Source organism: Belonocnema kinseyi, chromosome 1 (assembly GCF_010883055.1).
Source record: "Belonocnema kinseyi isolate 2016_QV_RU_SX_M_011 chromosome 1, B_treatae_v1, whole genome shotgun sequence".
Classification (NCBI taxonomy): domain Eukaryota; kingdom Metazoa; phylum Arthropoda; class Insecta; order Hymenoptera; family Cynipidae; genus Belonocnema; species Belonocnema kinseyi.
Genome location: NC_046657.1, coordinates 4,832,673 through 4,857,723, shown reverse-complemented (window position 1 = coordinate 4,857,723; position 25,051 = coordinate 4,832,673). Strand labels below are relative to the sequence as shown.

Sequence of the window (25,051 nt, the reverse complement as noted above, 5' to 3'; positions counted from 1 at the left end):
ATTTCACATTCTCTATGCATTTATTTATCACATTTACTGTACACATTTATTTCACATTTACTTCGCACATTCATTTACATTAGGCATTCATTTTGCATATGCACTTCGCACATTCATTCGGCACATACGTTATCAATTTATTTATCACATTCATTGCACACATTTATTTCACATTCGTTATCAATTTATTTTTTGCATTCACTTTGCACATTTATGTCACATTCACTTCAAACATATATTTCACATTCGTTATCAATTTATTTATCACATTCACTTCACACACTTATTTCACATTCGTTGTCAATTTATTTATCACATTGACTTCACATATTTCTTTCTTCATTTTATTTCGTGTTCACTTCGCACATTCATTTTATACATTTATTTCACATTTATTTCACGTTCATTTTACATTTATTTCACATTCATTATGCATTCATTTTGCATATTCACTTTGCACTTTCATTTTACACATTGGTTATACATTTATTTATCATACTCACTTCGCACATTCATTTCTCACATTCGGGAAAAATTTATTTATAACACCCACTTTGCACATTGAATTCATACGTTTATTTTGAATTCACTTCACATTAATTTTTTTATTCATTTCACATTCATTTCAAATTCATTTCACATTAATTTCACATTCATTCTGCATTCATTTTGCACATCCACTTTGCAAATTCATATCGACTATTCGTTATAAATTAATTTATTACATTCACTATGCACATTTATTTCAAAGTGCATTTTGCGTTCATTTTGCCATACATTTTGCTATTCATTTTGCTATTCATTTCACATTTATTTTATATTTATTTATCTTTCATTTTGCATTCATTTCTCACATTCGTTATAAATGTATTTATCGCATTCACTTTGCACATTCATTTTATAAAGTTATTTCACAATTATTTCATTTATATCGTGAATTTTATGTGATATGCTATCTACAATATTCTAAAGAAAGAAAAAAGTGAAAAAAATTATTAAAAAAATTATGACCAATATGAATTAAGTAAATTAATAATATAATTTTTGTTTGCTTTTGTTTTAGAATTCGTAATGCCTCCGCCACCACCGCCGTATCGTTCAAGCCGTTAGGGAGGTGCTGCCAAAATGGCCTCGATGTTGGGGGACGGGGATGGTCCCGGACCCTCTCGCTGCCTTCTGCTCTTGCAGAGGGCATTAGCAATTCAACTGTCGAGAGGTCCTCCTTCCCAGGTCCTCAATCCTGGCCAACGAGATCACATCAAGGAACATCCTGCTGACGAAATGTGGATGTTCGATAAAGGCTACAATCTCTTTCAGGTAAAATTCTATTTTTTCTATTTTTAGGGCTGTTCAAAAAATTCAAAACTCCTTGATTGAACGAGAAGAGTCGAGCTGGGTAGCTTGTAAGCAACTTTATGTCAATAAGATTTCTATTAAACTTATTCTGACCACAAACTTCTCGTGAAAATTTAAAAATTGGAAAGGACCTTAATTTTTGGAAAATTAAAAACACTCACGGATTTCCGTGAAACTCAATACTGAGAATATTTTTAGGCTTCTGGTTTAGATATGAGATTAGTTTTGATCGAAATGCCATACACTTTTGGAAAATTTTAAAAACTGTCTGATTTGCCCGAAACTCAGCACTAATTGTAAGTGTTTTCAGCGGATTACATATCACAAAGTCAAGACATAAATACAAAATTTTTAATCTTAATCGGACAAAATTATAATAAAATAAAAAAAATTGAGATTTTTCATCCATACGGGCCATTGAAAGGATTGACACATTCCTGCGACTCAATACTACTGAGCTTTTTCGGGCTTCTGATCACAAAGTGTAGATCAGAAATATAAAAAATTAATATTTTCAGTCTAAAAAACTCGTATTTTCGAAAAATTAAAAAGCTCCTAGATTTTTATGAGAATTAATACTGGGGATTTTTTTTGGGATTCTGACCGAAAATTTCATTAAAAAAAAGCGTAACTAAAAAAGATGTAAATTTTTAGACAATTAAGGGCTTTTTTTATTTTTTATAATGAATTTTTAATATGGCTAAAATAAAAATATTTCCCGTCGTAAAATATGATATGTGAGCTCATTTGATTTTTTGTGAGCTTTTTCATAAAAATGTATTTTTTTTTTTATTAAAATACAATACATTTTAATAAAGTATAACGATGTAAAAATTTCAATTTTTTGATAATATTTTTAACTACTTTTAAAATTTAGTAAAAGTTGCCTAATTCTAAAAACAAATTAATTGTTCCTAGTAGACTTATTTTTGTGATTTTTTAAACATTTTTTACGACTTTTTTTAAACTTTAGACAATTGTAAAAATAATTTTACAAGAAGCTGCATTTTTTTCTAGAATTTGGACGCTTATAAAATTTGAAAGTATTTGCAAATGTTTACAAAAACATTCCAATTTTTAGGTTTCACTACTTTATTGTATTTTCATTTAATTTAATTTAAAAAATGAGAATTATTCTTTCTTATTAGTATAATTTATTTTATTTACTTTTAGCTTCTTCTAAAAATGTTTAATGTTTTTTTATAACTTTTTTGTAAACTTTTTTTTGCCACGGATGCAAAAGAAGAAAATTGTATTCGTATTAAAAAAACTTGATGAATTTTCAATAAATAATCAAAAGCTAAAGAATAACAGGTTTTAAGAATTGAAAATGGTGATTTCTATTTTTTGTGAATTCTACTCATAAGTAAAATAAAACATGCCCACTGATTTTGAAAAATGTCCAAAATGTTCTTTTTAATTTTTTACCCCTTTTTCGATTTTTTCTCAAGGGCTCTTATTTGATTTAAAAAAATTAATACAACAAAAATGATGTATTTTGTAGAGATCTACAACATCTATTTTAATAATGTTTAATATAACTAATACTTTCTGTATTAGGGTAATTCCACGTAAAATTTCACAGACCTTCTAAACTATTAAAAAATGAGCATATGAATTTAATTTGATCGATTCTAAGTTTATAGAAATTATTTTTCAAACTTAAAAATTGAATTGGCTAAAAATCCCTTTTATCACTTTTATGATTTAAAAAATTTCTTGAGACGAGCAGATTTTTTATCTGTTTTCGAAAAAGACCGGCTGGTGCTTCACGATAGATTGTAGCCTTGATTATCATAAAACACTAAATTTTATTATAATTGTTAGTTTCATGTAAGATTTCAATCCTACTGACGCTTTATATTTTCTACTCCAAAATGCCACTCGATTTAGTGTCGGGCAGCTGCTGGAACGTCACCGACTTCTTTTCGGGACAATTGGGTAACCGCCCCGCTTCGAATATTTATTTTCATCCGCCTTGGACAGGAATTATTATATGAATATATTCCACCCAGAATATTATGACTCTCCAATATTGCAAAGACATTATCATCGGATATTAATAATGCAATTTTTTCTTGGGTTGGCACAGGGCCATATAAACTGGATACTATTTTAATTTTAACTGATCTATCGCAGGAAAAGTGTATTGTCAAAGTTCGAATATCCAAAAAGGATGCGTATAGGGAATCAGACGAATAAATATAAGTTTTTTAAGTCCAAATTGATTTCCGCCAGCAGAAGAAAGCCTTATAGGAGGAGTACTGGACCTGGCACGAGGAGACCTGTACCTGGCACGAAGAGATGGCTCGTCAGGAGCAATAAAACTTTCAGGTGAATGTCTTTCCGAAGAAGAAAAAGAAGAATATTCCGCATGCAGAGCGTCAGGAATAGGTTCGCCATAGTCGACCCATTTTTCCCTTTTTCAATGACTGAGTGGTAAGCTCCTTGTCAGCACTATTCGATTGATGCTGTTCTTCCTCACCCTGAGATACGTTTTCATCTGACAAATTCGCGTGTTGCAGACACACATTATACAGTGTACGTAGTACATACGCACTTTACACTACTGGCAGAAATCTCAGAAATGCATTATATTTTGTGATAGTACATTATGTATCAAGGGAGTAATGAAGGCTATTTTGACGAACGGGAACTGGCCGCCCGAGCGAAGCGAGGATGGCAGTCACACTCGTCAAAATAGCCTTACATCCTTGCTACACACTATAATTTTTGTCTAAGCCTCCTTGAAAAAAGCTTATATAACAGATAAAGGCTTGCTGTTCTTGAAAATTTTAAATTATGACTCAAAGGAATGAATAGCGAACTTAGCATAAGAGCGACTGTGGCGTCTAACAATGCTTTTTGTTTGAACATAAATATAATTTTCCCTATCGGCCTAAAGTTTGAGGTAGCGAGCCACGGACCTGGCAGGAGAAGAATTGGGTCTGGCACGTGGCGACCTTGATCTGACATGAAGAGAAGGCTCAGAAGAAGCAGGATATGTTTCAGATGAAAGTCTATCGGAAGAAGTAGAAGATCCGGCACAAGGAAACCAAGGGACAGGTTCACCATTAGGCAAACGGTCGAAATGTGAACTTAACTCTGCAACGAGAAAGAGAGAATGAAGTTTTCTTCATGTACGCTGGTATTGCACACTAAACAAAACAAGAGATAAAAAGTCGTTTATATAAATTTCCAAGCAAATACAGATTGAATGAATATTGGCAAAAGTTTTGCCGATGGTTAAATAATAGTTTTATTCTGAAGTCAGCTACTTCGTCTCGTCAGTTGGTCCATGTGGATAGTAGAAAAGTTGAGTCGGATTGAGAATAATTGGGAACATCATGCACAAATAAAGATTGTTCTCACTTAATGCATGTGGCTCGTTTTACTGAAATATTTAAAATGACAAAAAAAGTAAATAAATATGATAAAAAATTTAAAAACATAGTCCTGTCAAAGCAGCGCCGGCGCTGCTGAGGTGCGAAGTCGATTATTCGCCATTTTGTAGCAACTGCCAGCAATGCTACACAATTCCTCGATTCTTTCAAACTTTATTTACTGATGCTATAATCAAAGATCTAATTATTAGTGGAATTCGATATTTGTATTTGTAAAATCGAATATTAAGAAAATACTACTTGGATTTGATAAAATGTGTTAACATGAGCGAGGCAGTAGAATTAGCCAATATGCTAATTCAGGGAAAGCTTTTCGCGACTTAAAATCAGTTTTGCTAAAACGAAATTTATCCGTGGCATATGGAAGTAAATATTTCACAGAAACAGAATGTAATTAGGCTTGAATTTAGAAGAAATCATTGTAAAATATATTTTTTAATTACATCTGTGCAAAGAAAGTTCTAGTAACAATTTATAATGTTTCAGTTGAATTATTGGGCCATACGAATAATTACTTGCTGAAAACTTAAATTTTTTTAAATATATATATTTATAGTTATAATGTTATATTTACCAATAGAATTTAAAATAATTGCCAAGGAGAAGACAAGAGTATAAACGATTCTCATTTTTTTAAAGAAGAAAACCAAACTGACAATACATCGTATAGTCGTTATCTTGTAGATTATAAGCGTCAAGTTTGTCCTTTTTAAGATATTTGTATTACATTAGTTTCAGTTTCAGGGTATTAAATTTACTTACTGACCTAGTTTGAACTGAAATAGATTTTTATATTTCATTTTGCAAGATCGCGTGAACAATAAATACTAAAAAGACAAATAAAAGATTACAGAATACAGTACAGCGAAGTTGAATTAGCCCAGAAAACCCTGAATTGTTTTAATTAAAGAAATCTAATTACTTAATTCGTTAAACTTGACGTAAAAAATTCGATGAATCTTGAATTTTTATTTGAAAACGTCTTCTATAGTACATACTCTTTATAAATGCAGAACTACTTCTACTGGGTTATTCAATGTTAAATTTTATAAGTTTTTGGAAAGATTTGAAAACAATGTCTAATGTTCTTTCGTCCCTGTTGTCAATCGTATTCTGTTTCCGAAAAAGACTGGTTGGCGCATTGGGGAAAGTCTGAGGCTTCGAGTACCGTTATGTATTAACTTTTTATTTTAGTTTTTGTCTGCAAAAAGATCTCCTTTCGCTCCGCTGGGAGTGGAACTACAAAACTTCCGATTGCCGGTTGGGTGCTTTCCCATTAAGCTACTAGAGATATGGAGAGAAGAATCTTTTCTCAGAAACACATGCATTATTATGCCATGTGTTACAAGTAAAATTAAAAAAATTTTAATTCATAGCCCCAACTAGTCTGTAAAGACGCTAAGAAATTCTGCTATTCTCGGAAGAAAATACAGATTCTTTGAAAAATTTTACTTTTAACACCTGGCATAGTAATGCTTGTATATCCGAGAAAGGATTCGTCTTTACATCTCTCTGGTAGCTTAATCTCTCAACCACATTGGATCTTGGATCTCAATGAAAATTATATATTAGTTTAAACTTTTGGATTAATGCGTACGGAAGTCTAGTTCACAAAACTGTTTGTATGCTCTACTCTAAAATTCCTCATGATGCTGCGTCTGTTTCCGACTGGAGTTTCAACCATTTCTTCTGGGGTCAATGTGGTAATCATGCCGCTTTCCATGTTTATTTTTATCCGTCTCATAGCGTAATTAATATGTTTATAAAGTCCACGAAGAACACAAGAACTCTCCAGTGTTGCAAAAACGTCACCAGTGGATGTTGATAATACAGTTTCTGTAAAAGAGTCCACAACTTCAAACGCAGTCTTTCCTGTTCTTCTTTTAATTTGATGATCCGCCAGAAAAGTATATCTTCGAAGTTCAAATATCCGGTTCGGATTTGATTTAGGAATAAGCCGAATAAATCTAAAATCTTCAATTCCACACAAACTTCCGTTAGAAAAATTAAGCATTTCAGGAGGAGCTATAGACCTCGCAGGAACAGATAAGGAATTGGGAGAAGATGACCTTGACCTTATGCGAACAATGGGTTCGGATCGAGAAAGCTCCCTGTTAGGCAAACGATTTTCTTCAGCAGATGAAGAAGCATTAGAACGAAGAACACCAGGAATAGGCTCGCCGTTAGGTAAGCACTCGAACTGCAAACTTAATTCTGTAACAAGAAAAAGAGCATACCAATTTTATAAAGTACGTCGATATTTCCAGTAGTTTATCCACAGTGATATATCCAGTTGTTTTCTGACGAAATCCCTCACAATCGAGCTATCTACGTTATTTATTGATGATAGGTTTCTTTGTACGAAGGTAACCAAAAAAGATTAAATAATGACACCTAATTATCTTCATTAGTCTTTAAATGACGATGTATGATTATTTTTTAAAACGAGTTAAATAATTTAATAAATGATTCATTCTAATTAGCAAAATATTATTGAAAAAATGTTGGTCTTGATAATTTTAATATGTTGATAGAAGTTTATTTTTTTTATTTATCTGGAGAACCTAACTGCCTCCATAAATGTTTACATCCCTTTATTTGCTGATCCGTATCAGATAACGCGTGTCTGAAAAGCTCTTGTAATATTGTTAGTCAAATGCTTTTAGATTTTATTTTAATATTTTTTGAAACTATAATTAAATCTTTTTTATATTTGAAAAAACTGACATGCAAAATTAATAATTGGGAAATTGTTACATTTCTGGTATTTTGTATCTAGACTTTAACTCGCCTCATGGTCCAGGAAATGATTTTTAACATCTGAAATTGATAGGACGCACTGGCTTTGGAATTTGATTGTTTTAACTTAAGATAAAGTTTTAAAGATTCTATCCTATAAATTTCAGAATTTTTTGAGACATCTTTCCTAGATCAAAACACGAGTTCATCGCAAGGTAAGAACTTCGAGAAATTGTTGACTTTTCTTTAAAAACTTTACACTTCTCATGAATTATTTTCCAAAAGCTAGACATACACTGTTAGAAAAAATTCGTACAACGTCACACCGAATTGCGAAGTTGTAATGATACGGTGCGATATTTTGGTGCGAAAAAGCATTTCTTCTACTAAAATACACTTCTCCGGTGTAAATTTTGTAAATTTAAGAACTCTCAACTTCCCAGTGTTGAAAATACTAACGAATTACACCGAGAAGATGTGAAAGTCTTAATATAAACTTAAAGTTTCACTGGAAAGTGTGAAATCAAACACTTAGTCGGACCGAAAATAGTACATTTCGATACGTGTCTGAAAGGTGATTATTTAACGAATGAGACGTTTTCCGCATTGGCGAAGCGAGTGAGAAAAGTCTCATTCGCTAAAAATCACCTCTCACACAAATTTCGAACAGTATTTAATACCACGAAAGGCAAAAAAATCTTGTCAAAATTGAGATTTTGAGGTTAGAGTGGTATAAACATACAATCGACATTATACGGTGCGAAAACGAACACCGATAAGTTGCTTTTCGCGCGCACGCGCAGTTAACTTGTGTAAGCTTGTGCGAGCTAAAGAAGTTAGAAGATAAATTTATAATTAAAAAGATAATTTTTTAAGAAAAAAAATGTCAACACTATTGCTAAGCGTTAAACCAAAAATGTACTAATTAAATTTTCAGATAAAAAATGAAATTTTCAAAAAAATAAATTAATTTTTAATAAAAAAAATGTACTTTTAACAAAAAATAGAACAATTAAATTTGCATTAAAAAAATTAATTTTGAATAAAAAAACAATTAAATCTACAACAAAATAGTCTAATTTTCAACCAAAGAAATTAATTTACGTACAAAAACACTTCTTCCAAACAAGACAAAATTGCAATAAAATACATGAATTGTCAACTGCATAGATGAATTTCAACTGAAAAATAATATTTCAAAGGAAAATTGAACAGTTACATTTTCAGTTAAAAACAATTATCGAACCCAAAAAATCAAAGTTTCAAAAAAATATCTAAATTTTCAAGCAGATAATCGAATTTACAAACAAATAATTTAATTTTCAACCCAATACTTTCCTATAGAAAACAGAAATTTAAAATTTTATAAATCGATTTTAAATAAACAAAAAAACGAATTTTTAACAAAATAGATAAATTTTCAACGAAAAACGGTTACATTATCATTAAAAAAAAAAACTTACAACCAGAAAATTTTCATCAAATTAGTTTTATTTCCGAAAAACTACATGAACTTTCAACTATTTTATACGAAAAGAAAAAAATTTTGATCAAAACATTCATTTTCAACTAAAGAAATGAATTTTTAAACAAGAAAAATACATTTCTACCAAAAAAGATTCATTTTTAACTAAGAATGGTCAATTTTCAGTATTAGAAAATATTTGTACAACTAAAAAAAATCGGATTTTCAACTAAACAGTTGAATTATGAACCAAAAAATCAATTTTTAAATGAAAACAATTATTTCCTATTAAAAAAGATGAATTAACAACTAAAAAAAGAATTAAAAATAACTTGGACAAAATCGTTAAATTTTCAACTTTAAAAATTAATATTAAAACTCGAAAATAAGTATTTAACTAAAAATATAATCGTTACATTTTCAGACAAAAAAATTAATTTTCTGCAAAATAGTTTAATTTTCGAGGTAAGAAATGAATTTTCAACTGACAAATATTTTGAATTAAAAAAATCGAATTTACAACAGAATAGTGAAACTTTTAAACATATTGTTAGATTTTTAATTTAAAAAAAGAACATTTTTTACCAACAATGGAATGGAATGAATTCTGAAAGAAAATTGAAAAAAGAACACAAATTTTTTTTATCATTTTGCAAAAATGTTAAAAGGCGTGTAAAAGAGTGTGTAGAAATTTTTTGCAATTTTACCATGTTATATATAATTTTAGAAAAAAAAGAACTTAATTCTTATCTAGACTTCTCGCACAATTTTGTTGCACAATTTTTTTCAAAGTTTATGTTGGTTAGAAAAATGTGCTTTCCAATTTGAGTAAGTTTAGGGCATATTTAGAAATTTTGAAACGATTCAAAAATAACTAAAACTTGTAACAATTTGTTAAGAATTTTAACCTAAAAGAAAAGAAGTTTGATCAAAAAATGAATTTTCAACCAAAGAAATGAATTTTTAATTAAAATAGATGAATTTCTAACAAGAAGAATAATTTTCTTCCAAAAAAGCTTAATTTTTAATAGAGAAAGGTCAATTTTCAAGCACAAATAAAACAGCATATTTTCAACAAAAATTTTAAATGATGAACCAAAAAATATATTTTCAAGCCAGAATAATCATTTTCTATGAAAAAAGTATGCATTTTCAACTGCAAAAATAATTTTAAAAAAAGTTATACAAAATCGTTAAATTTTCAACTTTAAAAATTCTTAATATATGAAAACTTTACGATACCTTTAATGTCTTAAGATACTTATCTCATTATTATAAAATTTAGCGTTTACAATTAGATTTCCATTGTAAAATAATTGTAATTATGAATAATTGTAAAATTAATTAAACAAATTTTATTTTATGAAGAAATATCTCGTGAAATATCTCGTGAACTAAGGAACATATTTTTAGAATATTTTCCTTGATTCTGCCCTAGGGTCAAACATGCTATAAAAAACCGTCGTGAAATTTCATATAAAAACTATACTCTGCATACATTAATTTTAAAAATGAAAAATTATCATAATTTTATAAATATTCCTTAATTTTGTTTTAATATGTTTCTTAGGGAATAGATTTGAGAAATAAAATTATAAGTATATCTCCATTAGTTAGTAAAACACTATGTAAAATCGTCTTTCAAATTATACAAAAAAAAAATTGTTTAATGTTAACAAACTGTTTTACAGATTTGGCTTTAACTTTATAAACCAGTTTCAGAAATATATATTTCTTTCATCGTTTTTAAGCACATGATTTTGCCCTAAACATAAAGCAGATTAATATGCACTTAAAAAATAAAAATAAGAAAGATCAGAAATTCATACAGTTGTCTGTTAGAAGACTGACAATTGTTCACAATTTCCAGGGGCGTCTTTTTTTTCTTCTACAAGAATTTTTAGATTGTTCTGTTTTTTAAACAAGTTTATCCTATGTTCTGAAACTCTTCTAAAGTTTAAATTATTTTCGAATTTCATTACTTCTACTAAATATTTCTTGAATTTATTCGATTATTTACATTTTTTACACTTTTTAATCATAGTGAATTGAAACATTTTGCTTTAAAAACCTTCAACACTCTTTTTCGAAAATTTCAAATGTTCACACAAATATTAGAAAAATATATTTTTTTAACCTGTTCAGACCTTCTAATCTTCTTATCTTTAAAAATTATTCAAATTTTCACAGATTTTTTTAAATTCTGCAAAATAAAAAAAAATTGCCTCTAAACTTTTTTAGATACTTTGATAATTTTTAAAATCTTTTTTAATGTTTTGAAATGCTTTAAAATAATCTCTTGAAATTAATTTTTGGCAATAAAAAATTTACTTTAATTATTGCTAGGAACCTAAAACAATTTTCTTCATTTCCATGAAACATTACAAAATTAAACAAAAAAAATCTTCACAAGTTGTATTTATTTTTAAATCGTTTCAAACTTCCTCAATATCTGTTAAACTTACGCAAATTTGAAAGCACATTTTGTAAACCAACATAAACTTAAAAAAAGTTGTGCAACAAAATTTCACAAGAAGGTTTAATAAGAATTAAGTTCCTTATATTTTTTTATAATGATATAATATAGTAAAATTTCATGAACTTTAATTCTCTTGACACCCTGGAAAATTCAGTTTACTTGAAAACTCCTCATAATAGCCAGTTAGCCACCGAAAACGAATCGTGAAGTCGCGGGGCTCGGGGTTTTACTCGTGCATTTTCGACTCTAAACAAGGCTGGTCTACGCCACATGTAACACCCATGATCCAACAAACCATGGTCCTGCCAATTCGATGCTCAAATATGTTCGACTTGGAGTGACTTGGAGTGAACCGACGCCCCCCACCACACTCACTGCATTGGCGCGAATGGAAGGGGAATCCAACTGCCGCACTCAATCCAAGATGTCAGAATGGTCGGTTGCCCTAGGGTGCCGAATCTGATTGGTTAACTTTTTTTTACTTGCGCCTGGTAGGACCATGCTTTGTTGGATCATGTGCAACACCAGAACGATGCAAGAACTGTCAACAGTCGCACTTGCTGAGATGACAAAGGTACGCTCTCACGTTCGTCACCGAAGTTTGCACCTATAGAGAGGTGGGATAACACGCTTCAGTTGCAGAGCGAAAGACATTCACTTATAGGTGTGATTCAGCGACTTGTTTCTAATAGTGTACCCCTACTAGAGGTCGTTTGACCAGGAATTTTCCAAGGTTTCTACATTACATTTTCTAAAAAATGACTAAATTAGGTTTACCAATGAAATGAAGGATGGCTGACAAGGTGAAGACCAGAGTACTACTAGCTATCACCATTTTCTCGACGTAGAATATTAACTGATGAATGTAATAATAAAGAATTTGGTTAACAGTCGAAATAATGATTATTGAAGTCCTGTTTTTATATTTTGTAACACAACTTGTGATATTTATCTTATAGATTGTGCTTAATGTCTTTGTTCTGAATTATTTATATTTCATTAGCTAGTTCCAAGGCAAACATTTTTACATTTGATTCCTAAAAAATGATATCGTAACTTATATAAACTACAGCCGAAAATAATTTACAAGGCTAGCGTGACAGGCACTAAAAGTGATTTGTTTAAAACACGGTTACTTATTTAGCAATAAAAAATATAGATTTACTGAAAAATCGGTTATAAAGCTAACGAAATTCCACGTCGCTTATATCTAGTTTCTTCCATCAGAAAAGGAAAATTAAGAGAAAAATTTTAAACTTTGAAAAAAGCTTTACCTTATAAATAATATTCAGTTCTACTTAAGGTCTTACTGAAGCTTTGAGCTTCCATTTGGCTCATATTAACGATTGTTGATGTTTGAAGAGAAATATTATCAATTATTGCAGGAACCTAGCAATCTTTAAGAATTAAAGCTTATTCCTAACTTGAGGAAAAACGGAATGATTTATTGATTAAGAATTTGGTTAACAGTAAAACAAAAGAATAATTTGATGCTTAATTATAAATAAAATAATATGTCATAATGCCGTTATCTTGTAGAATATGGCCGTCAAATTTGTCCTGTTGAGGTATTTATATCTTTTAAATTAATTTCCAGAAAAATAATTTAGTTGTTAATTCGTATAAACTGATGGCACACTTTACATTATCTTTCACGTTTTAGGCCAATCTGGTGTTGGCACAGAATATTTATCAAGTTTCGACTAGAACGGCTTATTTTTATCTTTAAAACAACAAGAAAAATTTTAGAATTTATTCTAAGAAAATTAAAAAGATGGAGTTTATCCATTCACGTTTTTAACCAAATGTTTGGGAGATTTCTTAGAGAACAAGAAGTCTGTAGTTGTATTCTAATCCGTACGAGAAATTTTTTCTCAAGTTCAAATCAAGTCCGCATTAAATTAATAAAACAATCACTACAAAAAGCCAAATACGAGGAATAGGTATTCGAGCGTGAAGCTACTGATGCGGTCTCGGCCGCGTCGGATGGAGGCAGAAGATTTTATCTGTTTCCGAAAAAGAATAGCTGTGGCATTAGCGAAAGAATAAATCTTAAAGTACATATTTCATCTAATTAAAAAAAAATTAATTTTGGTTGAATCCAGAATTTATTGGATTAAACATATTTTTAATGTTAGTATTTCGTCGGAGGGGTTCAGAAGCAGGGAACAGTGAGGGCCCAAGGCGAAGAGACATAAAAATCCGACTTAGGATAGGTAGGTTAAAAACTGCTCGGACATTCAAGCGACTTTAACTCCAGTTAAATACCCAGAAATATCGGCGTGTCCAAGTAAAAAGGTGTTATCTGGGCAGAACCAAAAACACTTCGCCACCTGAGATATCACCTTTTTATTTGGACACGTTGATACGTAACATCGGATCTGGTTTGGGACTACAAAAAGGCATTAATATAACTTGCAGAAAAGAACAACCTGTCCCTAGTATAGATTCCTGGTCACGAAGGGATCAATGGCAACGAAAAGGTGGAAGAGCTGGCGAAAATGAACATAGCAATTTAATACATAGACCCGGAACCGGTACTGGAAATAGCAACTTCCAGAATCGGGATGATCATCAAAAGATGGATCCGAACGAAGCACCGGAAATCGTGGGAACAAAACCAGAGTTGTTGAGAGGCAATAGTCATCCTAAACTTAATATTTAGTGTAGGGAGAGCCAGGGAAATCCGAAAATTACCCACAAAATACCTAAGGATAGTGTGGTTCAGATACACACAGGGCCCAATCAGAGCAGGAAATGTTGCAGAGAAAATGAAACATACCTGCATGCCTGACGCCAGTGTTTGACACTCGCTAGCCTCAGACAACAAATGTCTAGGGCAAATTTCATTAAAGCCGAAGAAATCATTACATGATAAGTGGTTGATGTCCTGGGCTTCACCAAGAGATCTGAAATTAACTACTGAGAGAAAAAAGTTAAGGGTGTGGCTATTCAGCTTGAGTGCCAGGGGGCCCCTATCCGGACGCTTGTTCTTCTATGAACTAAACTGAGTTAACTAACTAGTATTTTATGAACTGTTGAAAATTTCAAATGCTCTCAAATCTTTATTGAGGTAATCCTTGCTTGTCTTTTCTTTGGATTTGTCTGTTTACCGCTTGTTGTTGGTTAATTCAGTTAATTTTGTCAATTTAATTTGTAAAAAAACGTTTTAATCGTTTATTTTTTTGTTTCAGGTAAGCGAATTCGTAGCAGTCAATAGAACTAAAAAGTGGTAAGAACTCGATACATTTTTTGTTAAATTTGTCAAGTCAAAACATTTGTAAATAGCAAGATCCAAATTGAAATACAAGAACGTAAAAATACAACACTCTTTAAGAAGCTAAATGGAGTTAACAAATAAACGCTGCTTTGGTATTCCTAAAAAGTATAAAAAGAATATAAGAACTATTTAACAAAGTACTCGTAAATTCTCGCGTATCTGAAATACGGGGACGATTATAAAAATATGCAAACGTCTTTGATTCTGTAGACGATCCTGCAGTACTCTTAATTAAGATTATGTCTAAACCTTGCTTTGGCGCTGCAGAAGGACCGCGTGGTGCGTACTATGCGCAACAAAATCTTTTTATCGACGCCTAATCAGAATGTTCTCTAACTATCGACAAATAGTCTGAGCTGAAGTTTCCGAGAAGGTTTTCTGACTTATGAAATTTTTGTTATTTTCCAGCTCTAGAGAGTCTTATTTAAATCAACTATGTTAATTTCAACACCGGAAGGTTATACGAAAATGTGATCAATCTTGATTAAAGACAATTGTCTGAAATCTATGTCGATTGTTGAAAACATAGAGAAATTAAAAGCTCGGAGTCTCAGGCGAGAAATTCTCTTGAAAAAACAAGCTAATAAAGAATCATAAAATAATGATTATGTCGATAGACCATTCCACCTGGGAACCGAAGTTGCATTCCAATTTATTTTCATGGCACCCAGGAGTTTAAATGAGTCAACTTTGGCTGCATCTTTTCGCTGAAGTGCCTGAAAAAAGTTGATAACTCTTCTCTATTTTTGATACCGTCTTTGCGCCTTTATTTTTATCTGTGAGGTCTTTTCCAATTAAGAAATCATCGCACAAATTATTAAGAAATATCTGGTAGAATGTTTGCCATTTTTGCCTCCGTTTGTTTGTTGAATCTCGGGTAATAATTGACCTGTGTTAGAGAGCCGAGTATAAAGTTCTTGAACCCCGCATCATTGATAAAAACTCTCACCTCTTAATTCAGTTTTGGACCTTTTAGCCCAAAATTACCTTGTCCAGGATACGTATGTACAAGATCGTGTGGAACTTCCTGCTGCGGAACTTTCTGGGAATTTAATTAGCTGTAACTTTAAGAGAGAACGTCCAAACCGGATGAAAATGTGATCTGTAAACTGAACTGCCCGAAAAATCCAGTTTTGTCCCACTCTGCATCGAACACCCCGTAGTGGGGATATTTATGACTGTTTGCAAAGGATAAATTCCGTGAAAATTTAAAAAATGAATATCAAAAATTGCCAAACTGCCAAAAGCCATAAAAATTACTGCTGGAAAACAGTGAGGGCGATCCGCGAGTATCGTGATGAGAATTTATCTTACGGCCTACAGAGTTTTCAGAAATTAATATATTAAATAATACATTCAATTTTTAATATAAATACAGGTTACCAGTTATGTTTTAGTTTTACATTTTGATTTCAATTAATGTTGTAGAAAATTATATTTTATACATCAGGTTTTATATGCCTCACTCTAAAACTCCACGTTATTTTGCGGCGGGTACCTACTGGACATTCATCGATTTCTTCTCGGCTCAATGGGATAACCGTGACGCGTTCCATGTTTATTTTTGCCCGTCTTTGACAGTAATTGTCATATGTGTAGATTCCAATAAGAACATCAAAACTCTTTAATATTGCAAATACGTCACCACTGGACGTTGTTAATACAATTTGTTCTTGGGTTGGCACGGGGTCATAGCGATTATTTCCCGTTTTAATTTCAAGTTCTTTATCAGCTGGAAAAGTGTATTTTTGAAGTTCAAATATCTTTTCTCGATTTGCGCGGGAAATAAGCCTAATGAACCTAATTTGATCAAGTCCACACCCCTTTCCGTCGGGAGGAGGAAGCATTGTAGGAGGAACCAGCGACACGGCAGTAGGCAACCCGGACACGCCCGAAGGTGAAGTGGACACGACGGGAAGCGACCTAGACCCGACAGAAGGTGACCTGGACCTAACCCGAGAGTACGACTCGGCAGGATCAAGAGACCTTCTACGCGTACGTCTTTCAGGAGAAGAAGGTGAAGAAGGTCCCGAATTAGAAACACCAGGAATAGGTTCACCATTAGGCAAGCAATCGAACTGTGAACTAAACTCTACAACAAAAAAAATTGGTTTGTATTAACTAGATGTACTTAACTAGATGTTTTACTAACGTTCAGCAACTGTAAACTAAAGAATGTAAAGATTTGCAAGTAAGTGGTGATGATAATTTTGTACAGCTAGCTTGAATACTTTGAAAGTTACGAGGAAACCATTTAAATGGATTATTTGATGCATATTCTCAAAAGTTCAAACAGTACACATATAGAAACAGTTTAAGACAATAGAACTAAGTGGAAGCCGAAAGGAAAGAAGATAAAAGAAATCTAGCCTTTTCAAAAATATAATGGATAGATTTCGAAAAAATGCAATACACGTACAAAATCCGTACAGACACCGACTCATTTTGGATCCTCAAAATGTTTTGCACAAATACTGGCATTTTTATTTGCGGAGATTTAAAAAATATTTTTCAGGTTATAGATATATTATATTACTATATTTATCAATTTAATTAAGGCTGTCCACCAAGGCGAAGACCAGAGTAAACAAGATTATCATTTTACCAAGCAGAAGAAACACTGATTAATGTATTAATGAGGAATTTTGTAACAGTGTGAATAATAATTATTCTAGTACGTAATTATACTTTTGAATACTTAATCGGAATAGAATATTATCGTCTTTATCTCGAAGATCGTAATCAAGCTTCGCCTTCTAAGATATTGACATTTGGTTAGAGTTACTTTGAAGGAAAAAACCAGGTAAAATTTTGGTTTCAAATTAGCTGGCCTGATTAAAACATTAAAAAACATTATCCGGAAATCTCCACTAAGTTGGAGGAATTCATAAATGACATTTCTTTCAAAGACGTCAAAATTCAAGTACTCGCAACTTTGGTGAAATTTCCTTTGTTTTCAAATCCGAATAACAAGTTCGGTCTAATTTCTTCTAATACAGTCCATTAACACGGACCCTCAGGAATTCTTACTTAAAGTGTATGATTTGAAACGTTTCCAATTTCTAATATAGTTTACAAAAATAGCTATCAGAACAGAATGCGGATTACGTCTGACAAATCGTTATTTGTGAATATATAACAAATGTTTTTAAACCATACATTCAGATATTCTTATACTAGTATATTCACCGATAGCATTCAGGATGACCGCAAATAAGACCATAGTATAAACGATGCTCATATTTTCAAAGCAGAGGTCAGACTGATTAATCTGTTATTGAATAATTTGATTAACTGGGAAACGAAAGAACATTACAGTGCATGATTATATATCACATAATATGCGATCGTCGTTATCTCATATTTTATGAGCGTCAGGCCTTTCCTTCTAAAATACTTACATTCAATTAGAGTCGGTTTCAAGGGAAAAATGTTTAGTTGCTAAATTTGTTTAACCTGATTTCAGAATTGGTACACATTACCCTCGGAAATTATTTACATGGCTAGAGCGAGTAGGACTAAGAATCACTGATTTTGAAATACGATATTGACACGTCGAATTATGTCAACCCGAGGAATTTTTTACTTTGTAAAGAGGAAAGATCATGCGAGAACTTTTACTTCAAAAGTTGAGCAATTTCTCGAATCTAGTACCTCGAGTTCAACTTGTATCATGACGTAAGAAACTTGTCGAAAAATGTGAAATTTACAGGGCTTAGTCTTTAGGGAATATCAAAAAACGAGGTTAAAAATAAGTTTAATAAAAAAATTATGTAAATGCCTAAAGCTCTAGCATTATTGTTCTCGTGATTTTAATGTTTTTATGGATGACAATTTTTACGTGTCTGAAGATCATATTTATCTTCATAAATGTGTACAGCTTTTTATTTGATATTTCGTATGAGATAACACTTGCCTAATAGGCATTTGTCATAAAATTATTGTTAGTCAAATACTGTTAAATTTTAATGTTATATTTTTTTATCATTTGCTTAATTTTATTCGTATTTGACAAACTTTTATAAAAAATTAGTAAGTTCGAAATTTTCAATTTCTCGGATGTTGTTTCGTGACCTTAATTTGTGTAATGACCTGAGAAAGTTTTTGAAAATATCTGAAATTAAGAAGGCTAATAATTAAAATTTGATTTGACAGGTAAATTACAGATTGCTTGCAATATTTTGAAGTAAGCGATAAGATGGTTGTCGAGACTGCCGGGTATGCCTGATTATAGGTTTCCTGAAATATGCTTTCTTAAATTCAAAGCAGTGGCCTAAGGATTCTTCAATCTAGCCGATTTTTAGAATAATAAAAATTACTGCTTTAAGAATGAATTATTTAATTTAATATTTTAACAACATGACTGAAAGCTTATACATATGCATATCTAGAGCCCTTTTTTCGAAAAATGATCTTCTTGTTGTTTTCTTTTTATTAATTGACAATATGTTGAATTTATTGCACATGGATACAAGTTTCTTGACACCGGAAGTGACACCACGGTGAATCAAGAACAGGTGCTCCCCATTTCAGCAAGGTCAGAGCGGGAGAACGAGCGTATAATTTGTTGGCAATACTGGCGGTCATGCTGGCGGTTGCTTGCTTCGCCTAAATCTCTTATTGTTACCGGATTAGAGACGGTTGAGAGAAATTCAAAATTATAAAAATACTTATGAATTTAATTTTAATAGGCTGGTTGGGACACTTATAAAAGACTCGAACCTTGAGTACTCTAATAAATTGACCTTTTAATATATGTGACGTTCCGCGGGGAAGGGGACCTTAGGATTAACAAGCAAATTTTTCAGTAGAACCGATTAAAGAAGCGGTCCCAGTCAGTCACTGAGAGAGTGAGGACAATCTCCGAAATTCATCCCCTTCTCTTACAACCACATCTTCTCGATCAGCGTTCAGCGAGTCAGATGAACTCATGAATCACAGTGATACAGAATAGAAAGATGTGTAGAAAGTGGTGGGGCTGGATTTCTCGGGCCGACTGCACGTTTCGAAAAAGTCGGTTCAGTCCTCATTTTGCATGTCAATAAAAAATGCAATTTTACAGATAAAAATTTAAATCTTTTTTAATATGAAGAGCGATTTTGATGATATTAATGTCAAAAAAATCTGAAAATAGATTTCTTAACCCTGAGGTCCCTTTTCTCGCAAAATGTCACATATATACGAATATCATATTGCAGTTTCATATTGGTGTTAAATTAATGGTATCGTGGTTTGCATTAGTGTTTACATTAATTATTTGGAAATTCTTTCCGATTGGGCGACGGATACCTACTTGAGTTTCTTCGATTTCTTTTCGGGTTAATGGAGTGACCTTGCCGCTTAACACGTTTATTTTAGCCCGTTTTCTAGAGTTTTTGTCAACACACACGTACATTCCAGCAAAAACATTAAAACTCTCCAATACTGCAAAGACGTCACCATTGTATGATGATAATACAATTTGTTCGTCGGTTGGCAAAAGCACATGCCTTTTCATTTCTGTTCGCATTCTCAATTTTGTATTCTTAGGAAAAGTGTATCTTTGAAGTTCAAATCTTCGGTCCAGATTAGCATTGGGAACAAGGTGAATAAATTTAAGTTGTTCAAGTCCACATCCATATCCGTCAGAAGAAGGGAGAAGCGTAGGAGGAACCATATTCCTGGGAATACGATGAACACCAGGACGATTTGGATGAAGAGAACTAGACCTGACCCGAAGAAGTGGCACGGCATTGGCAGGTGGAGACCTGGACCTGACACGAAGAGGAGGTTCGTCAGGAACAAGGAACCTGACAGGAAAATTATTTTCTTCAAAAAAAGAAGAAGGTCTGGAACGAGGAACGCCAGGAATAGGAGCGCCATTAGGTAAAAACTCGAACTCTGAACTTAAATCTGCAATAAGAAAGGAAGCATTATATTTTTTTGAAGCACGTTGTCTACCAGAAAATCTTGATGTGTCTATTTAGTTGCGTAATTTCCGAATACCACAAACCAGCTTATAATATTTATGATAGGAATATTTAAAAAGTAGCTAGAAATAAAATTTTTTGGGCTTTTACGACTAATAATCGCGGCCCTTAATAAAAAAATTGAGCATGCCTGATTCCTGTAGACGCTGCATGGTGGAGCATTTTTTTATTTCATACATATATTCTGTAGTTGTCATATCAGAGATATTAGGCATCTAATTTCTCCTTCTGAGATATTTACATTTCATTCGAATCAGTTTTCAGGAAAATGTTCAAATACTTTATTTGTTGAAACTGGTATCACTGATATCAGCTTTATACGACAATTTTACCTCAGATAGAAAAACTTAGCAAATAATTTTTTTCATAGCTAAGAGTTTATTTTAACAAATATTTCTATAAGAATCGTTTTTATTTCCAGATCCAATTTTAAGAATATAATAATATTTTGATACCGAACTATTATTCTAGATTTTATATTTCAATCTAATAAGAGATAGATATTAAAATAGAGATAAATTTGCTTACTAATTTTGACAGGCAACGACCTCAGATTCATTATTAGATAACAGATGTGTTTAATTTCTAATATCTTAAAAAGCTTCCTCAGAAAGTCATATAAAACTTCAAAGCATAAGGTATGAAATGGAATTAAAAAAATTAACACTTTAAGAGAAAAAGTTAACTCTTAATTATAATTGAGATTATTAGATGCCGAATATGCAATTCGTCCAGAATTGTATATATCTAGCTCTATATAAAAAATAGCAGTCGGTATATAAAGCGAAATAAGTCGGAAAAATGTTTATTTATAAAAAATTAAAAATATTTTTAAACTATGTATAATTATTATTATACTATTCTATTTACCAATAGAATTAAGCACGAAAGTGAAGGTGATCCCCAGAATATAAACGATTTCCATTTTTTTTCTAGTGAAAATAAAACTGAATTATTTGTTGATGAAGATCTTTGGTAGCAACGTCACTAGCAGTTGTTCAACTCCTTTATTCTATAAAGTGCATACTATATTTTGTAGTCGTTATCTCACAGAAACGTCATACTTAACCTTCTGTGATATTTGCATTTCATCATTCAATAAAAATGAAAAATGATTCTAAATTCGTTAGAACTGGTATTAAAATTGATATGCATGCAATGCCGTCTGAAGTTATGTATTTGACTAAAGCTGGCGATAATAAAATGAATTATGACTTTCAATTACAATAAATTGTACGTAAGAAGTTTTAAAGAAAATTTCAAGACTTGTCGAAGTTTGTACCTCGACTTCAACTTATGTCGTGCCATAGGAAAGTTGTAAAAAAGATTTGAAGCGTTGTTGTCGAACCATTAGCTTTGACCACATACTGCGATGTACGAAGTGAAACAGTGTTTCTAATCTAATAAAGAAGTATCATGAATGGATTTTAAATCGACTTCATTTTTCTAAACCCAAATTATTTTAGCCTTTAACCCGGCATATTTGTGTATCCTCTTCCGAAAACGGTTAGCTAGGACATAAAGCAAGGGTCTAAGCCTCGAGAAGCATAGCACTTTAACGTTTTAATGGAATTACCAGTTACATTGAAGACTTCGTTTCAAACTTACATTACAAATAATTTTACAATTCCGCGTGTGCAAATGACAAGGTTCTATTTCGGAGAGACTAGATGATAAGATGCCAACTGGTGGAGACAAAACAAAAATATGCTAACTCGAAGAACTTGCTCTATGGTTTAATACCTCATACAAATTGTATCGTGGATGTCAGTGCTCTGTATCACCTTTTCATTCGGTCGCTACGAGGTAGCACTTTTTCGTTTGGTTTCTCTGAGATCGAACCTTTTTATTCAAACGTGTCGGATTTAATTTTACATTTCCTTAATTGAATTATTAGTATGGATGAATGCGGTTTAGACGTTGGTTTATACACACACTACTTTATAATTGCCCATGATCTGGCGACGGATACATACTGGTATTGTACGAACTTCTTCTCGGGACAATGCGGAAATGATGCCACTTGCCATGTTTATTTTTGCCCGTCTCATACCGACATTAATATATGAATACAATCCAGAAAAAGCATTATGGCTCGTTAGTCTTGCAATTATGTCACCATCGGATGTTGATAAAACAATTTGTTCATGGGCTGGTTTCAATTCTACAAACGTGTCCTTCAGAAAAAGGAAGAAATATAGGAGGAACAATAGACCTGGAAGAAGGACTCCTGGCAGGAGGAACAATATAACTCGAAAAGCGCTCCTGGCATGATAACAAATTATTGCGATATTTTTCAACGGCCTTGATTGGCCTCGGAATCTTTGGAACTGTTTGAACCGCAATATCACATGGGGCCAAACTGTGAGGCAAATTCCAGAAATTTTTTGCATCTGCTTCTGAAAAGGACTGGATGGAAAATTGACAAATGATAACAGCCTCAAGAATGATGACACATTAGCTTTTTAATGATAGTACCACTTACATAAAAAATTTTGATCCTATTTGGATCCCGAGCACAATTACATGTTAGTTTGGCCTTTTTTTAAATTAATGGTGTAGATGAATGCGGTTTACATTTTGGTTTATATGAACTATTTCATAATTATTCATGATTGGACGGCTGTAACCCACTTGAGTTTCATCGAATTCTTTTCGGGACAATACTGTAATGTTGCCGGTTGACATGTTTATTTTAGCCCGTCTTTCTACGGGAACATCATATGTATATATTCCAGCAAGACGACCCATTGTCTATAAAATCGCAAATACGTCACCATCGGATGTCGAAATAAAAATTTTTTGTTCGTTTGGTTTAGACCCACAGGTGCAATATCCTCATATTTTGGAAATAGGTTTATTGGCACGTGATTTTCGAAGTTTGAATATTCGATTCGGATTCTTAAGATGAGAGAGCTGAATAAATCTTAGGTTCTAAAGTCCACATCCAATATCGTCAAGAGAAGGAGGTCTTACTAGAGGAGCGATGGACACTTGAGGAAGAGACCTGTTAAAAATGTCTCATAAGTTTGTGTGCAATTTTCTATCAGTTTTTTTTCGAGATCTGTATCTGGAGCTTTCTGTTTTTATCAGAAATGCTTAGTACTTACGTCTGAAAAATTCAAGTTGATAAAAATATACATAATTTTTGGATAACGCTGAAAAATTATAATCCCAACTCTCGCTTGCAGTCCCGTGTCGGAGTTTATCTTCAAATATCCTTAGACTGTTTTCGGGGGGATTTCAACGTTAACAGTCAGAGCCGCCTGAACCATTTCCGACCCTCTTTCCAGACGGCTGTCTCAACCGCTTCTGCTCTGCCCCCCAAAAACGCTGCGAGAACCAGCAGTTCTAGAAAAGCCGAAAATGGGGTGTCTGAAAGCGAGACTTTGGTGTACTGATTTTTTCTCACAAATATTCGGAAAAATAGAACGCAGATTATGGAAAGAAATAGAAACGATTTCATAGTTTCGGAGATAACTTTCTCTCAGTAAATTGTACTAGGGAACACGTCTTGCATTAATAGAAAGGCTTGTATGATGAACAGGCTTTTCAGGACGTGACCTTGACCTGAAACGAACAGGAGTATTGGCAGGAGCAAGAGAGATCTCAAATAAATGTTTATTACGAGAAGAAGAGCAAGAATGCATCAGGAACGTCAGAAACAGGTTCGCCATTAGGCAAACAATCGAACTATGAACTTAACTCTGCAAACAAAAATAAAGATTAGTTTTTATATCGAATCTATTGTGGAACGTTTCGAAATTGAACGTATTTCGGGAAAAGTTTCACCGAGGTTTTGGAGAATAATTCTAGTGTCAGGAAGTATGTCACGTTATCATGTCTACTAAGTAAAGTTAAAAAAAAATCTCTACTAACTAAAGATTTTTAGCACGGTAAGCTGAGATTTCTCAGCGATTAACCCCTCGCCTAGATTTTGGGATTGAAGTGAAACGAGTTGAGCTTCAGTTGAGGAGAAGAATGCAATATGCGATCAAAATAATGAAGCTCGTGCCACGGGTAATAGGCGCAAGCTAGAGCTGTAGGCTACTTATTATCATAAACGTATGATTATCTAAAACAATTTTAAAGAATTTGTGAGGATGTTCGTAGTTTACATACAATATTTTATAATTTAATATTATTTTGCGGCGGACACCTACTGGTGATCCCTCAATTTCTTCTCGGGTCAATGGCGTAATCGTTATCTTGTAGAATATCCTTCTAATATATCCATCTAAGGAATGTCCTTTTGAGATACGTATCTTTCATTAGATTCGGTTTCAAAAAAAAATTAAGTTAACACATTAACACATACTTTAGATACACAAAAAAACAAGTAAAGAAAGAAACCGATTC

At 32.3% G+C, this 25,051-nt stretch overlaps 1 protein-coding gene across 2 annotated transcripts in view; it reads left to right on the top strand.

Moving 5' to 3' along the window:
* The first annotated feature begins 1,113 nt into the window (after positions 1-1,113).
* LOC117168857 overlaps positions 1,114-25,051 on the top strand; it is a 174,570-nt gene continuing 150,632 nt past the window's right edge. For both annotated transcript variants that reach the window (XM_033354735.1, XM_033354726.1), the window contains exon 1: positions 1,114-1,317. In XM_033354735.1, the coding sequence (XP_033210626.1) occupies positions 1,126-1,317 (192 nt within the window). In that variant the 5' untranslated portion in view covers positions 1,114-1,125. The remainder of the gene's footprint in view (positions 1,318-25,051) is intronic.